At 44.0% G+C, this 15719-nt stretch overlaps 1 protein-coding gene across 1 annotated transcript in view; it reads right to left on the bottom strand.

Moving 5' to 3' along the window:
• The window catches only part of NSF (N-ethylmaleimide sensitive factor, vesicle fusing ATPase), a 148407-nt gene extending 142678 nt beyond the window's left edge, over positions 1-5729 (bottom strand). Inside the window, exon 1 of the mRNA XM_068976434.1 lies at positions 5693-5729. Coding sequence (XP_068832535.1) covers positions 5693-5704 — 12 coding nt within the window. The 5' untranslated portion in view covers positions 5705-5729. The remainder of the gene's footprint in view (positions 1-5692) is intronic.
• Between the last annotated feature and the right edge of the window lie 9990 nt (positions 5730-15719).

Below are 15719 nucleotides of genomic sequence, written 5' to 3' on the forward strand. Positions count from 1 at the left end.
TCAATCCCCGGCCAGGGAAATAGATCCCACAAGTTGCAACTAAAAGCTCCTGCATGCCACAACTAAAACTCGGTTCAGCTAAATAAATAAATAAATAAAATCTAAGGGGAAAAAAAAAAGAGTACAAAAAAGTTCAGGCAATGTGGAAAGCCTATCTTCCTCCTTTTCCTTTTTCTTCAGGAGTGGTTTGAGTGGTAGTTTAAGGGACCTGGCATGCAACACCAGGGGAACTTCACTAAGGAGCCTCTCCCCGCCTAGAGTCAGCTCTCCTTAGCTATAAAGGCTACATTTCAGATTCTTTTCTCTGCTTCTCATTCCATGATTCCAGAGCAGCTGCAGCATGAGAGTTCTGAAAATTGGTGTGGGGACCAGAGGCAGTGGCAGCCATCTGTACATGGAGGTCATTTATAAATAAGAGTCTACAGTCAATGTCAGTAATAAGAACTACAACATTAGCATCTTGATTCATTACGAGCAAAAATTTAAAAGAACTGAGAAACTCTGTTACCTAATTGAATCTTTCAAAAAGCCAAAAGGAACCAGATATGTTTAAAATGATCATATTATAAAATGTATCCAACTTGTCATTCCATATTTTTCTCATATAACAAATACACTAAAACAATAAAGACAAAAATTATTTTCTTTCAGGTTCTTTATTTTTAAGATTAGGGGCTTCAAAGTAATTTAGGGATTAACGAAGTTCTGATGACCTTGGAGCTATATATTGAATAATATCACACAGTTTATTTTTCAGTTTCCCAGATGGACTAAATATGATGCTTTCTTTTTTGGACAGCAAAAGCAAAGGAAAAGAAATACAGATTACTAATGCTATCATCAGCAACAGTGATACAACAAATCTTCAGGAATAGAGTGAACATAAATACCGTTTACAAGATGATGTCAGAATGCCAAAATTAACTAAACCAACCCAAAGCAGCAATAACTCAAGATAGCTTTTCTCCCACAAAGAGGAAATACAGAACCCATTTTAAGAGAATTACAAGGCTCACCCTATTTGTTAAACATGGATGGGTAGTTGTTAGTTATGGCTACAGGAAGAGAAGACAAGACAATCTGAGATGGGCCAAAGGGGTTTAGATTTTCTAAAAGGTAAAAGGTAGTTTTAAAAAATTAAACTTTGACAGAGGCTCTAAAATGTTTTAGGTAAGAAGGTAAATCTACCCTTTATACCCTGTCAACTAAATTGGGGAACTGACCTGAGTTCAAATCCTAACCTTGCTTCTTGCAGGCTGTGAACCTGCAAGTTACTAAGCCCCTCTCTGAGAGTAAACAAAGTTAATACTATTTACTTTGCAGGGAGGTTTTGTCCGGATTCACGGAGAAGGCAATGGCAACCCATTCCAGTACTCTTGCCATGGATGGAGGAGCCTGGTAGGCTGCAGTCCATGGGGTCGCGAAGAGTTGGACACAACTGAAGCGACTTAGCAGCAGCAGCAGCAGTTTATCCGGATTAAATGAGATATATTTGTAGTTAAGCAATGCTACCTGAAGTGTACTGATATGTGCCAGCCTAGAAGAGGGTCTCGAGCAGCATGCTGAAGGCCTGCTTTTGACCCCATCGTATCCTACCTTTTATCAATGACTAGAATGGAGACACAGAAGGCAGCGTTATTAAACCTATGGCTCTTCGAATGAAAAACACTGGAACAGAGCACCACTACGTGCATAAAATGAAAGAATCAAAGAAACCTTCAATAGGTAGCAGAAACGGACCCCAAAAAAGTGAACTGCAAAGGGGATAAATGCAAGGTCTCACACTTAGGTTCAATAAAACAACTGCTCAATACCTAGAATGCAGGGGTATGGGGGGCGGGGCTGGTGGTGGTTCTGATTTTAAAAGAACACTGGAGCTGTAACTGACTTTAAGTTCAGTACGGGTGGGCCAGGTTTCCCAGGTGGCTCAAGGGTAAAGAATCTGCCTGCCAATACAGGAGATGTGGGTTCAATTCCTAGGTAGGGAAGATCCCCTGGAGGAGAAAACAGCAATCCACTCCAGCATTCTTGCCTGAAAAATCCCACGGACAGATGAGCCTGGTGGGTTACAGTCCATAGAGTTGCAAAGAGTCAGACACGACTGAGCACTCAGTATGGGCCAAGGGTGTGATTTACTGCAGAAAAAAGCAAATACAATTTTAGCCTGTATTAGTAACGGTATTGTCCAGCATCAGAGAATAATAGTTCAAGGAGATTCTTCACTGATCACCATATTAGACTCTTGAGCACATTTTATCAATAGAAGAAACACCGACAAAAGAGAACATTTCCAAAGCAAAGTCACCTAAATGATGAAGGATTTGGAATAGAGGATATTTGGGAAATTGGGGATGTTTAATTTGCAAAAGAGAAAAATCTGAGGGAATATGTAACCTGTTTTCAAACAGCGAGGGAGCTATCACATGAAAAAGGAATTGTTTAGTTCTACAGTTTCAAATAGCAGAAATAATACGTATAAAAATTACATGGAACCCCATACAAACAAGACTTTTCTAATATGACACTAAAATGGGCTAGCTTTATGGCGTAGCACCCTCTATCACTAAAGTATTAAGACAGAGATTAGATTCACTTCCAACAAAAATGTATTGAGCACCTTTGTCCCAGGCAGATACAAAGAACTGATGATGACAGTAAATACAAAACTAATACGGTCTTCGCTTTCGTGGAGAGTCAAGTCTAGCAGTGGAGGCAAATAAGCACGCTGCTGCTTCTGCTAAGTCGCTTCAGTCGTGTCCGACTCTGTGCGACCCCATAGACGGCAGCCTACCAGGCTCCCCCGTCCCTGGGATTCTCCAGGAAACAACACTGGAGTGGGTTGCCATTTCCTTCTCCAGTGCATGAAAGTGAAAAGTGAAAGTGATGTCGCTCAGTCCTGTCCGACTCTTAGCGACCCCATGGACTGCAGCCCACCAGGCTCCTCCGTCCATGGGATTTTCCAGGCAAGAGTACTGGAGTGGGGTGCCATTGCCTTCTCCGAATAATCACCCTAAAAAGTTTTAAATGACAGATAAATTTCTAAGGAAAGGAATACAGTTCTTCAAGAATATATGGAGAGTGGAGTTTGGGGGAGAATGGATACATGTATATGTATGGCTGAGTCCCTTTGCTGTCCACCTGAAACTATCACAACATTGTTAACAGGCTATACTCCAATATAAAATAAAAAGTTTAAACAGAAGAGCATATTAACACAGGATCTGACTTGGTATGGGATCAGAACAGGCCTCCCTTGAGTAGCTGAGTGATCCGTGAGTAGGAGGTAAACGGTTGGGAGCAGAATGCCATAAAGAAAGGAAAGAGCACACGCTAAGTCCTTGTGAGAAGAGGTTCAAGGATTGGAAAGGCTTATATAACCCAAGCACAGAGAGTAAGACGGTGAGTGGAGATGCAGGAGCAGAACCACAAAGGGTCTTAAAGGCCCAGTTAAGGATTTGGTCTTCTCCCAAAAGTAATGAGATGCCACTAAAGGGGGGGATTAAGCAGCAATGTGCATGGCAGAGAATAATCAATGTGGTGAATAGCATAAGGAGACCACTTGGGAGCTTCCTGCAGGAGTCCAGGCCAGAAATGATAGTGCTTCGGGAAAAGCAGGTGGAAATGAAGATGTAAAGAGGTGGACGGATAGATTGGAGAGATTTTTAGGTCGTTAAAATGACAGAACCCATTATTAGCCCAGCGGGTGTTTGGATACGGTTTAAAACAGCAATGCCCAAGCCAGATTCTTTGGCTCTAACAATTCCCTTTTTTTTTTGGGGGGGGGGGGCGTGGGGCGGGGACAGAACTCGGTGATGAATTTTACCTGGGGACAGAGGATATGGTGATGGAGAATTATAAGGAATGACCCACTCCCCATCCGCCAGGCTTCTAACCTATATAGGTGGATGGGTTGTGATGGCATTCACTGATATAGGAAACTGTAAAAATATTAGGTGGGATAAGACCATGGGTTTATTTGAACAAGATGAGTGTGAGGTGTCTTGGTTTTAAATAGTTTGGCATATTGATCCAGAATTTAAAGAACAGGTCTGGACTGGGAGTAAAATAGTGAGTATCACTGGCACATAGACAGTAGTTGAAACTGGGCTTAGAAGAGGCTGCCTAGGGAGAAAGCACAGACTGAGGACACAGCCCTGAGGAACATCTGCATTGAATAACAGAGTAGAGGCGGGTGAGTCTGCAAAAGAGTGGTCTGACTAAAAACTGGAGGGAGGCTGAAGCCAAGGGAAGAGCGTTTTCCATGAAGGAGGCAACGGTCAGCAATGTCAAAGGCTGTTGAGACATCCAGCAAGACAAGGAATGAAAAACATCAATTAAGTTTAGAGGCATGTTTCACTGGCATGATGAGACCAGAAATCAGACCGCAGTGGGTTGAGGAATGAGTGGGAGGAAGGCAAATGGGAGACAAATACAGGAGACAATTCTTATCAAGATTCCTGGCTGTAGGGTGGGAAGAGAAAAGGTGACAGCTGTGGGGGTGGAGGGAGAGTTTGTTTCAAGATGGAAAAAGCCTGAGTTTGTTGTTAAAAGGGAGCAGGTGAATACACAAGAATGGGGTTCCTTAGAAGATGGGGAGAGACAGACTCTGAAGCACAGGTGGAGGGAGTTGTTGTGGAGGAAGTAGCTGCAGATAAAAGATAAGGCTGTGCGGAAAAGAAGAGAAAGAGGCCTAATTAAATGACCTTTAAGGTCTCTTCTCACTCTAGAATCTCCTGACTTACAACTGTGTTCAGGGAGTCTATTTGCGTGTATGCATAACCTATGCAAACTTATTCAAATATTCCAGTAGAAATAAATCAGTCAAGCACATCCTTATCCCCTAATGACGCAGTTAACGTCCCCAGGTTTATGACCAGTAATCTCTAGGCAGGATCCATCCCTCAGAGAGGTTTTTGCTCAACGCACACTGCAGTACAGCACAGAACCAGTCCTATCGCCCCTAGCCAAACCCATACTACACCGCGATCTCAGAGGCTAAAGGAGGAAGTAAAATTTAAAGCCCTGAAACTACAACATACCCTGGTGCATGCAACACGACTGTCATTCATAAAAGCAAAACGCGACACCTCAAATCCATCCCCACTCCAAGCTCAAGGCATTTCTGCCTGAGCCGGCAGTGACACGTCCCCCGATGGCCGAGGGTTAACAGCCAAAGTCATTTGCACCCCCCTCCTCCTTTCCCGAGACCTCTGATTGTGAACAACCAGGAATGGGGTTCCTAATGGTCCCTGTCACAGCCCTTGACCCAGTGGAGCGGACAGATGCCCCGCAGTTGTTCCAGAGAAGGCACCTAACAAGCCCTCCTCGTAAGAGGGTGCGGAGAAACCCCTCGAGCCCTCCGACCCGGGCTGGGACGGCCACGAGACTGCGGCTACCCTGAGAAGCTAGGGGGACAAGCCCCAAGGGATGGAATGGGAGAATTAAAGGAGACCCCAGGAGACCCGGGTTGCGAGGGGGTCTCCTCCCCTCGAGGTTCCTAAGGGGGAAGGAGTTTCTGAGGAGGGCTAATCCCCTGCCACCACTCCCCACTTCCCCCCGTCTCTGGCCTGCCGCCCCCTCCAACACCCCATTTGCTCAGGCTCACTCCCCTCCCCTGAGGCCGTCTGGACCTCCCGGTGCCCGCGAGCCTGGCACCCCCGCCTCGAGCCGCGGCTCCCGGGCCGGCACTCACCCGGCCCGCCATCTTCACGGACACGTCCGGCTCCGCCGCTGCAGCTCGGCGCTAGGCAGAGCCCGCCCCCGCCGCGCGCGCCCGCTGCCCGCCCTCGCGCAGGCGCGCAGCCTCCTTGGCGCCCGCGCGCGCCCAGCCGCGTTCCCGGCGCCCGCGCCCCCGCTCCGCCGGACGCGCGCGGGTTCGGCGGCTGTCAGGGGCGGGCGGGGCGCCATTTTGAACTCGAGCTGCCGGGGGCGGCGGGGGCCAGTGACTGTCCATCTAGCACGTGTCTGCTGGTGACTTTCTGCAGGGCTCCTTTTGAGAATCTCATCACAGCTGGCTGTTTGCCCTGGACTGTGTAGCAAGGATTTGATACTTTTAACCATTGAGCTCCTGCTTATCTCTGCCCTTGAACGGCCTTTTAACTTTATGCTCCCAGACCCACTTGGGTGAGAATGTGCAGAAGAGCCAGCCCCCAGTGCGGGTACTGGCCTTCCCCCTGGGAAGATCAGTGATGCGTAGCGGGTTCTGAGTTCAAGTTCTTTGTGAATTCAGGCTTTTCATTGTAGGCGGACTTGTTTCCTAGCACCTGGAAATGATCGACCTTGGTGTTTACATTTAGTTTGTTTTGCCTGGAAAGCTCAGATTTAAGATTTCATTCAAATGTATAAGTGAATTGTGATTGTTTCGATGTCTTTATATAATTTTATTATTAAGTATGTTTACGTATAAAGGTAGGTTTATTTCTTAACAACCTTTTGTCATTTACCAGTGTTCATTTTAGACAGTATAAATATGGAATTTGAATGAATTGTGCCTTAAATTCGGTCTTTTTTTTGTTGTTGTTAATCTTGAACGTCTTCTGTCTATCACATTTCCTCAGAACAGGTAATAATAACAGCGCTCTGTAAGAGAGGTTCTCCTAAATTGGGTCTCTGACGCTTTTATTGTCTCCACTATCTTATATTTCTCTTTATTTTACACAAGACAATAAGAAATGATGTCTTAACTTTTTCACAGTTAATTAGACCACTCTGCCCCGCTACCTCCCTTCATAGTTAATTAGAAGAAATAATTTTTTCCAACTTGAGGAAAGGAAAGAATTATAAGAGCTGGCCATGCTTTAGCGACTTAAAACGGAGAAGCAATAAGTGACCTGAAGATGGGGGGGGGGGGGTGGGCAGAAGGAAAAAGTCAGGTAAGTGTCATAAACATTTACACTGTACCTGAGAACCAGACTGTGCTCTTGGGCAAATCAGATGTTAACTAATCATCGGCAGACCAGAGAGTTCATCAGGAAACACAGGGAACTAGGTGAACTCTGATCTATTGACTTGGAAAAAACTATAAAGATAGAATAGACTGGGGAGTCAGAAGTCTTAGATTCTCATCCTTTTCCTTGCTCTGCTACTCTCTCCCCATCTTTGAGCCCCATGTTCCTTATTTAGGAAGTGAGAGGTATAATTCAATGAGCTTAACAGGTTGTTTTGCATTTTTTGATACTTTGAATGTATAAATCAAAGACATTTTGCCAAAATGATTACCAGATCCAAATGATGACATTGGCTGTCAGTACACTGATCTGATGTTATTTTCAAGGCTGGAGAATAAGCAGCTGTATTTATATATATGCCACTGCTGTGTTGTCTTGTTTTTGCTGGGTCAGCTAGATTGCGAGTGAAAATGTCTTCAGTCTCTCCGACAAGGAGCAATGTTTCTCATCTAGGAAAGATAGTCTTGCTGGATGCTTGGAAAGGTTCCTCTGTGTCAGCTTACAAGCATATGTACCCATGATAGGGGTTTCTTCGTATTCTCTCACAAAGGGTATCAATTCACTGGACTCATGTGCACAGCTCTCTGCAGGGTCCACCAAAGAAATAATAGGCAGACATGAGCTCCTGCCCTTGAGGTGCTTAGCCTCCAGCAGGGGAGTGAGGGTTCTGAGCTATCACTCCAGGTTGTCACATGTCTGTGCATCCCATCTGTGCCTTGCTCTAATATTCCAAGGTCATCCTAGAAACAGTGGGACTGTTGGTGATTCTGCATCACCTTCTGAGCAATCCTTGCAGTCAGGATTGATAGGCAGCACACATTTTTTCTGCCCCAAATCCATTCCCCTTTTTTTCTGGTTCACGTAGCCTCAGAAGCATTGTCAGACAAGGTACCTAGCACTCCCCTGGCCTGGGAAGGATCACAAAACCCAGACACAGTGTCAGATGCTCTCTCTCCCAAGCAACTGCAATCTTGACCATCTTGAGGAAGAAAGACAGAAAAAAGCAAGAGCTGATTTACCCCAATGGTGATATCCTGAAAAGGCCATCTGCTTGATTATCTAGCCTGGAATTTACCTGATTTCTTTTTTTTTTTTTTCTTTTTTAATAAAGTACCAATCTCCAAGCTAAGGGTCGGACATGACTGAGCGACTTCACTCACTTTTCACTTTCATGCATTGGAGAAGGAAATGGCAACCCACTCCAGTGTTCTTGCCTGGAGAATCCCAGGGACGGGGGAGCCTGTTGGGCTGCCGTCTATGGGGTCACACAGAGTCGGACATGACTGAAGTGACTTAGCAGCAGCAATCTCTTATTTTATGTTTTATTTTTATTTTTGGCTGTGCTGGGTCTTTGTTGCTGCGAGCAGGCTTTCTCTAGTAGCAGCAAGTGGAGGCTACCCTTCATTGCAGTGTTCTGGCTTCTCATTGCGATGGCTTCTCTTGAGAATGGGCTCTAGGTGCTCGGGCTTCAGTAATTGCTCCATGGCCTGTGGGATCTTCTCAGACCAGGGATTGAACATGTGTACCCTGCACTGGCAGGCAAATTCTTAATCATGTGACCACCAGTGACATCCCACCTGATTTCTGTCTTTGGCAAAATCTGTTTGTCTCTCTTTGTCTTGATTTCTGTGACTTAATTAGTCTTTCCTTTCCTCAAAAATAAAAAACAAACAAAATCTCCCTCAGCTTGTCATTGATCCCTGAAAGTCTTTTCCTTTCAATGAGCAACTAGAAATGACAGCTTACAATGATTTAAATTTAACCTACAATGAAAATGACTAAGGTCAATTTCTTAGGTCTAGGGGGCTTTTTCAGGTGAGAGGAGGTGGGAGAGGGGACTAGGGATAGACTCAGAGAGGAAAGGGGGACCAGGTACCTGAAGGGTGAGAAGAGAAGATGACATGCAGGTAGCAATACCCAAGATAGAGAACAGTGAGGTAAGTGGGGAGAAGGTCAGCTCTTGCTGATCAGCTACTCTCTGACCCACCATGATGGTTAATTTACCTATTAACTTGGCTGGGCCATGGTGCCCAGATACTTGGTCAAACGTTATTCTAAATGTTTCCATGAGGGTATTTGGTGACGAGATCTACATTTAAATCAGTGGACTTTGAGTAAGATAGCTCTCCATACTGTGGATGAACCTCATCTAATCAACTGAAAGCCTGAATAGAACAAAAGGCTCATATCCACTTAAAGAGAATTCTCCAGTGGAATGCCTTTGGACTTGAATGGCAGCTCTTTCCTGAATCTCCAGCTTTCCAGTGTCTCCCATCAGATTTTTGGACTTGCCAAGCCTCCAGCATCACATGAGTCAATTTCTTAAAATAAATCTCCCTATATACACACAGCCTGTTGGTTCTGTTTCTCTGGAGAAGCCTGACTAATAAACCGTGTTTCCTGCTGGTAACGAGGAAGTGATTCCAAACTCTTACGCTGTAAAGTTGGTATAACCCGCTGCTCCCTGATAGGTAACCAGCATTTAGAGGTGGAGGCCTGATTCAAAGTTTTGGAGACTCCATGAATATATATATATTTAATTTTCTGGATTTTGGTGGGCGGGGGTCGGGGGGCGCCATGCTGGGTCTTCACTGTTGCGCCGGCTTTTCTCTAGCTGTGGGGATGGGGCGCTGCTCTCTAGTTGTGGTGTGAGGGCTTCTCGGGGGCTTCTCTTGTTGCAGAGCAAAGGCTCTAGGGTGCTCAGGCTTCAGTAGTTGCAGGACTCGGGCTCAACAGTTGAGGTCCCCAAGCTCTAGAGCACACGGGCATCATTGCTTCATGGCATGTGGGATCCTCCCGGACCAGCGACCGAACCTGTGTCTCCTGCATTGGCAGATGGCTTCTTTGCCACTGAGCCACCAGGGAAGCCCCTCCATGGATATAATTCTATGTTCAAATTATGTCCAGTTAAACAGCACTTAATAATTGCTTCCTTAGAATGGGACTGAGTAACTTTTGGACATTCTGGTTGTAGCAGTGATGCTAACAACTTAACTAGGGGGATATAAACTTTTTCTGTGTTCAGGGGAATGAGAGCAATAGTGAGTTACATAAAGTGAACTGATGCTCTGTTATCGTTTATTTTAACAAAGAATATGATGTTTTGCTGATTTCCACATTAGTTAAGGGAAAACTAACTTTAGTCTGGAATCCTGGGGCTAAACAAATGGCACTGGGGACAGAAAGGAGTTTTTAGTCACATCAAGGTGTGGGTTTCAGAGATCTTTGAACAGGACTGTATGCAGGTGTTTCAGGGAACAGCGCTGTGCGATGTGACTGTCAGAAGCTATCTTCAGGGTGTGTGACAGAAGGACCTACACTGCCCCCTTGCAAAAGAAAAAGATCCTTATGAAGCAGACAAAGGTCATCTTCATAAAACCTTTGATACCCTTCCGTCTACAGCTCCTCCTTTCTTTCCCAAGTACTTTCAGTATTAGTAACATAATAACATTCCTCTTTTCAGGACTGTATGCAATTTAAGAGAATATCACCAGGAAAGCAATAAAGAAATCTCTAAGGGCAAAATATCAGAGACTGTAACATCTTCATGTGGATAGCGATCCTTATTCTTGCCCCTCCGATCCTAGGCCATCAGTCAGCCCCCCATGCCCTCAGTCCAGGCTTTCAGGAAGCCTTGTTGAAAACTTCCTATTATGGCCCCATCATAGCCAATTTTAGGAAGATGAAGTCGCCGTCTGTTTGTTTTTTGTCAGAGAAACCTATTTCTCAAAATGATGGATAAGGCTAGAGAACAGAACAGAATGGAGAAAGGATACAGAGTTTTCAGAGAAAGGAAGACCAGCTGATGCAATGCAGCATTTTAACTGCAGTCAGGTGTTTCTTATTGCTGGTTTCTTTCTTTCTTTTTTTTTTTTTTTTTGATGAATAAGTCTTTTCTCTTTGGAGGATCAAGGACAAACACCTAGAGTCACAAAAAATCAATTCATTCTGGAAAGTCTGAGTGGGCAGGAGAGATGATAGGATCCTCCTTGGAAAGGGATGAACGTTGCTATGGAAACCAGCCATCCTTCATTGCAAGCCCCAGTGCACTTGCCAGGCTGCCTAACCCTGCATAATAACAACATGGGTCCAGAGAGGTGCCTGCATGTCTTGGAAAAGGAATCATTCAGATACTGGGGTCTGATGGGTTTTTATGCGTCTTGAAGAAAAGGAAGTTACAGTCTCCTGGGAGGAGCTGAGTTGCCTAGAACCTTAAGACACCAGAGACCCAAGACCCACAAACCATATTGTTGTTGTTTACTACTCAGTGGTGTCCGACTCTTTTGTGACCCCATAGACTGTAGCCCTCCAGGCTCCTCTGTTTATCAGATTTTTCTAGGCAAGAATACTGGAGTGGATTGCCATTTCCTTATCCAGGGATCTTCCTGACCCAGGGATCAAACCCAAATTTCCTGTATTGCAGGTGGGTTCTTTACCACTGAGCCACTGGGGAAACCCCACAAATTACATTGGGGATGACTGTATTTTCTCCAGAGGGCTCCTGAGAAAAACTGAAGGTGTGTCTGAAGACTTCATCTAAGGGAGAGTTTCTGGAGAGGTTTGTTTCCAGGGTAAGGAATATGTATAGCAGGGCTTTTCAAGGGAGGGAGAAGACATCTCTTGAGCAGGATCATGACCAGAACAGAGGGATAAGTTTAGTGATACTGGGGAAAGGTGGTCCAGGAATATTGTGTTACATTTAAACTCTCTAAACTGAAATTTTTTCATGTGAGAATTAAATGAGATAACTATCACATAGTACTCAAGCACCTGACCCAGCAGTTCTACGGCAGATGCGAACTACCACTACCAAGAGTGCTGGAACTAGTACTAATAACACTATTAACCAATTTTAAAGTCTAACGGGGGTGGCATGGGGAGCTATCTCCAAATAAGATATTTCTCTGGGTGAAATTATCTCTCTGCTTCTCCCAAGAGCACTTTGTACTTTTCCATGCTGTACAAATAACATTGAAGAGAGAAGTGTATTCTATTAAGGAAAAAAAACCCACTCAACCATTACTGTCATAAGCAATTTATGAAGTTGCCACAGTTTGTGTTTGTTAAATCTCCCTGAGCAGCAATCATGATTTCTATTATACTTTCTTCCTAATTGTCAAAATTTTGTATTTTTTTAAAAAGTAAGTTGAGTTTTGCATCATAAAGTTAGCTCAACATTTTCTCTCAATCACTTAAAATGTCACAACCTCAACTTGTGAATACAATCACTAGTAAGTTAGGTCTCTTTCCCTTCTAGCCTCTTCCCCTACATTTTCTCACAGGATTTCACTTCCCCACCCAGGGATTGAACCCAACCAGGCTATGGCAGTGAAAGTGCTGAATCCTAACCACTAGACCACCAAGGGACTTGCCCCCTATGTATTCTTATTAAAAAAATATATATATAGCTCTTCCTTGACCAACAATGGGGTTATATTCCAATAAATTCATTGTATATTAAAAATATCATAAGTTAAAAATGGATTTATTAATAATATGCCTTGCCTACCAAACATCATAGCTTAGCCTAGCCTACTTTAAATTAAAAGATGCTTTTAATTTGAAAAGATGCTTTTAATGAAATCAAAAGATACTTGCTCCTTGGAAGAAAAGCTATGACAAACCTAGTCAAGGTATTAAAAGGCAGATACATCACTTTGCTGACAAAAGTCCGTATAGTCAAAGCTATGGTTTTTCCAGTAGTCATGTACAGACGTGAGAATTGGACCATAAAGAAGGCTGAGCACCGAAGAACTGGTGTTTTCGAATTGTGCTGCTGGAGAAGACTCTTGAGAGTCTCTTGAGCAAGGAGATCAAACCAATCAATCCTGAAGGAAATCAACCCTGACTATTCACTGGAAGCACTGATGCTGATATTGAAGCTCCAATACTTTGGCCACCTGATACGAAATGCCGACTCACTGGAAAAGATCCTGATGCTGGGAAAGACTGAGGGCAGGAGGAGAAGGGGACGACAGAGGATGAGATGGTTGGATGGCATCACCAACTCAATGGACATGAGTTTGAACAAACTCTGCGAGGTAGTGAAGGATAGGGAAGCCTGGCGTGCTGCAGTCCATGAGATCGAAGAACTGGATATGACTGAGCAACTGAACAACAACAGCTTACTTTAAACATGCTCAGAATACTTACATTAGCCTGCTGCTGCTGCTGCTAAGTTGCTTCAGTTGTGTCCGACTCTGTGCGACCCCATGGATGGCAGCCCACCAGGCTCCCCCATCCCTGGGATTCTCCAGGCAAGAACACTGGAGTGGGTTGCCATGTCCTTCTCCAATGCATGAAAGTAGAAAGTGAAAAATGAAAGTGAAGTCGCTCAGTCGTGTCCGACTCGTAGCAATCCCATGGACTGCAGCCTACCATGCTCCCTGTCCATGGGATTTTCCAGGCAAGAGTACTGGAGTGGGGTGCCATTGCCTTCTCCGTACATTAGCTTACATTTGGGCAAAAACATATAACACAAAACCTGTTTTGAAATAAGGTGTTGACTATCTCATGGAATTTATTGGCTACTGCAGTAGAAGTGCATTCTGTTGAATGGTTGTATGGGTCCAGAATGGTTGTAGGTGGACAGTTGCTTACTCTCATGAATGTGTAGCTGACCCATAGAACTTGTGAGACCTGTGGGGCTTGATGTTAGATGATTTTGTCCAAATGAATAACATATCACTGGCCCAGGAAAAGATCAAAATCCAAAATTTTAGGTATGGTTCTTCTGAATGCATACTGATTCCCTACCATATAAAGTCAAAACATTGTCAGACCATTGTAAACTGGGGACTGCCTACTTACATATATGAAACATATAGGTATGTATGAAACATATATAAAGATATGTGTTTATATGTATCTATAAATTGTAACCCTTTAGCAACTGAGTGCCATACGGGCTAGGACACTGGATGCAGCTCCTGTGAAAATAATGCGTCTTCTCCAGTTGTGAGCACTGGAGGCAAAAAGCTATCAGCCTAAACATTCCTTCCATAGACACAAACAGTAGGTAAAAAAAATCTAATCTTTGCTATTTCATCATTTTTTTCAGCTTATGATGATTCCATTCAAATAAACAAACTGAACAGTTGACGGCAAAACCACTTTACATCTTTTCTTGCAAGTTATCAGGACACAAGTTGATCATTCTTAGTACAGGAAATAAAAATATTAGTAAACATTTGGGGGGAAATAAACCAAGTAATCAAAGAACTGAAAATTAAACCAACATATGACACTTCTTTTGGTTATCAAATTAGAAAAGAAAACAAAGACACTAAAAACCCTCCTTTTAAAAAGAACTTACCAGATGATAAAGCAAGTTCAGCTTTCACTTGGTTTATGGGAATGGAAATTTGTATAATCTATTCAGAATAGTTTGGCAAGTAATATATATCAAGATCCTTAAAAACCTTAATGTTTTGATGTAGTGATTTCACTGTTGGAATTTTTTTTTTAATTAGGAAAGAATGTAGAAAGGGGAAAAAATGATGTTCACTACAGCATAATTAATAAGGAAAGGCTTTAAAAAATCTAAATATTGAACTATGATGAAATAAAAATTTGTAGTTCTAAGGCAAGTCAAAGGAAACTTAAGCATAGAAAATTTTCTCTGCCCTTTGGCCTCCTCTCTCCCCTCTACTGTGGATTGTGTAGCCGAATTAAAGTAAAGTTAAAGTGAAGTCGCTCAGTTGTGTCTGACTCTTTGCGACCCCATGGACTGTAGGCTCCTCAGTCCATGGGATTTTCCAGTCAAGAATACTGAAGTGGGTTGCCATTTCCTTCTCCAGGGGATCTTCCTGACCCAGGGATTGAACCTGGGTCTCCAGCATAGGCAGACGCTTTACCGTTTGAGCTAGCAGGGATTAGGCATGCACCAAACCTCCTTATTAACAGAAATATCTTTTCAACCATAAATAGCAACAGTCTCCTAGCATCACCAAGACTATGCCTTAGAGATAACCTTTCTACTAATTTAGTAACGGGTGACGGTGACCCATGACCTGCTACTTCTTTTGTCCATGTAAACCTGGGTTGTGTAAACTTTTAATGTCATTTAATGTACAGCCCTCTGTCTCTGTCTCAAGTATCAGGGCTTCCCTGATAGCTCAGTTGGTAAAGAATCCACCTGCAATGCAGAAGACCCCAGTTCAATTCCTAGGTCAGGAAAACCCCCTGGAGAAGGGATAGGCTACCCACTCCAGTATTCTTGGGGTTCCCTTGTGGCTCAGCTGGTAAAGAATCTGCCTGCAATGTCAGAGACCTGGGTTTGATCCCAGGGTTGGGAAGATCCCCTGGAGAAAGGAAAGGCCGGAACAGGAGTGGCGGCTGCATGGTTGAGAGGAGATACCCCATGTCCAAGGTTAGGAGCTGCAGCCGAGAGGAGTTACCCCACATCTAAGGTAAGGAGCACTTTGCTGGAGCAGCCATAAAGAGATATCCCACCTCCAAGGTAAGAGAAACCCAAGTAAGATGGTAGGTGCTGAGAGAGGTCATCAGAGGGCAGACAGACTGAAACCACAATCACAGAAAACTAGCCAATCTGATCACATGGACCACAGTCTTGTCTAACTCAATGAAACTTAGCCATGCTGTGTGGGGCCACCCAAGACAGACGGGTCATAGTGGAGAGGTCTGACAGAATGTGGCCCACTGGAGAAGGGAATGGCAAGCCACTTCAGTATTCTTGCCTTGAGAACCCTGTGAACAAAATGAAAAGGCAAAAAGATAGGACACTGAAAGATGAACTCCCCAGGTCGGTAG

This window comes from Capricornis sumatraensis, chromosome 8, assembly GCF_032405125.1.
Source record: "Capricornis sumatraensis isolate serow.1 chromosome 8, serow.2, whole genome shotgun sequence".
In the NCBI taxonomy this organism is placed as follows: domain Eukaryota; kingdom Metazoa; phylum Chordata; class Mammalia; order Artiodactyla; family Bovidae; genus Capricornis; species Capricornis sumatraensis.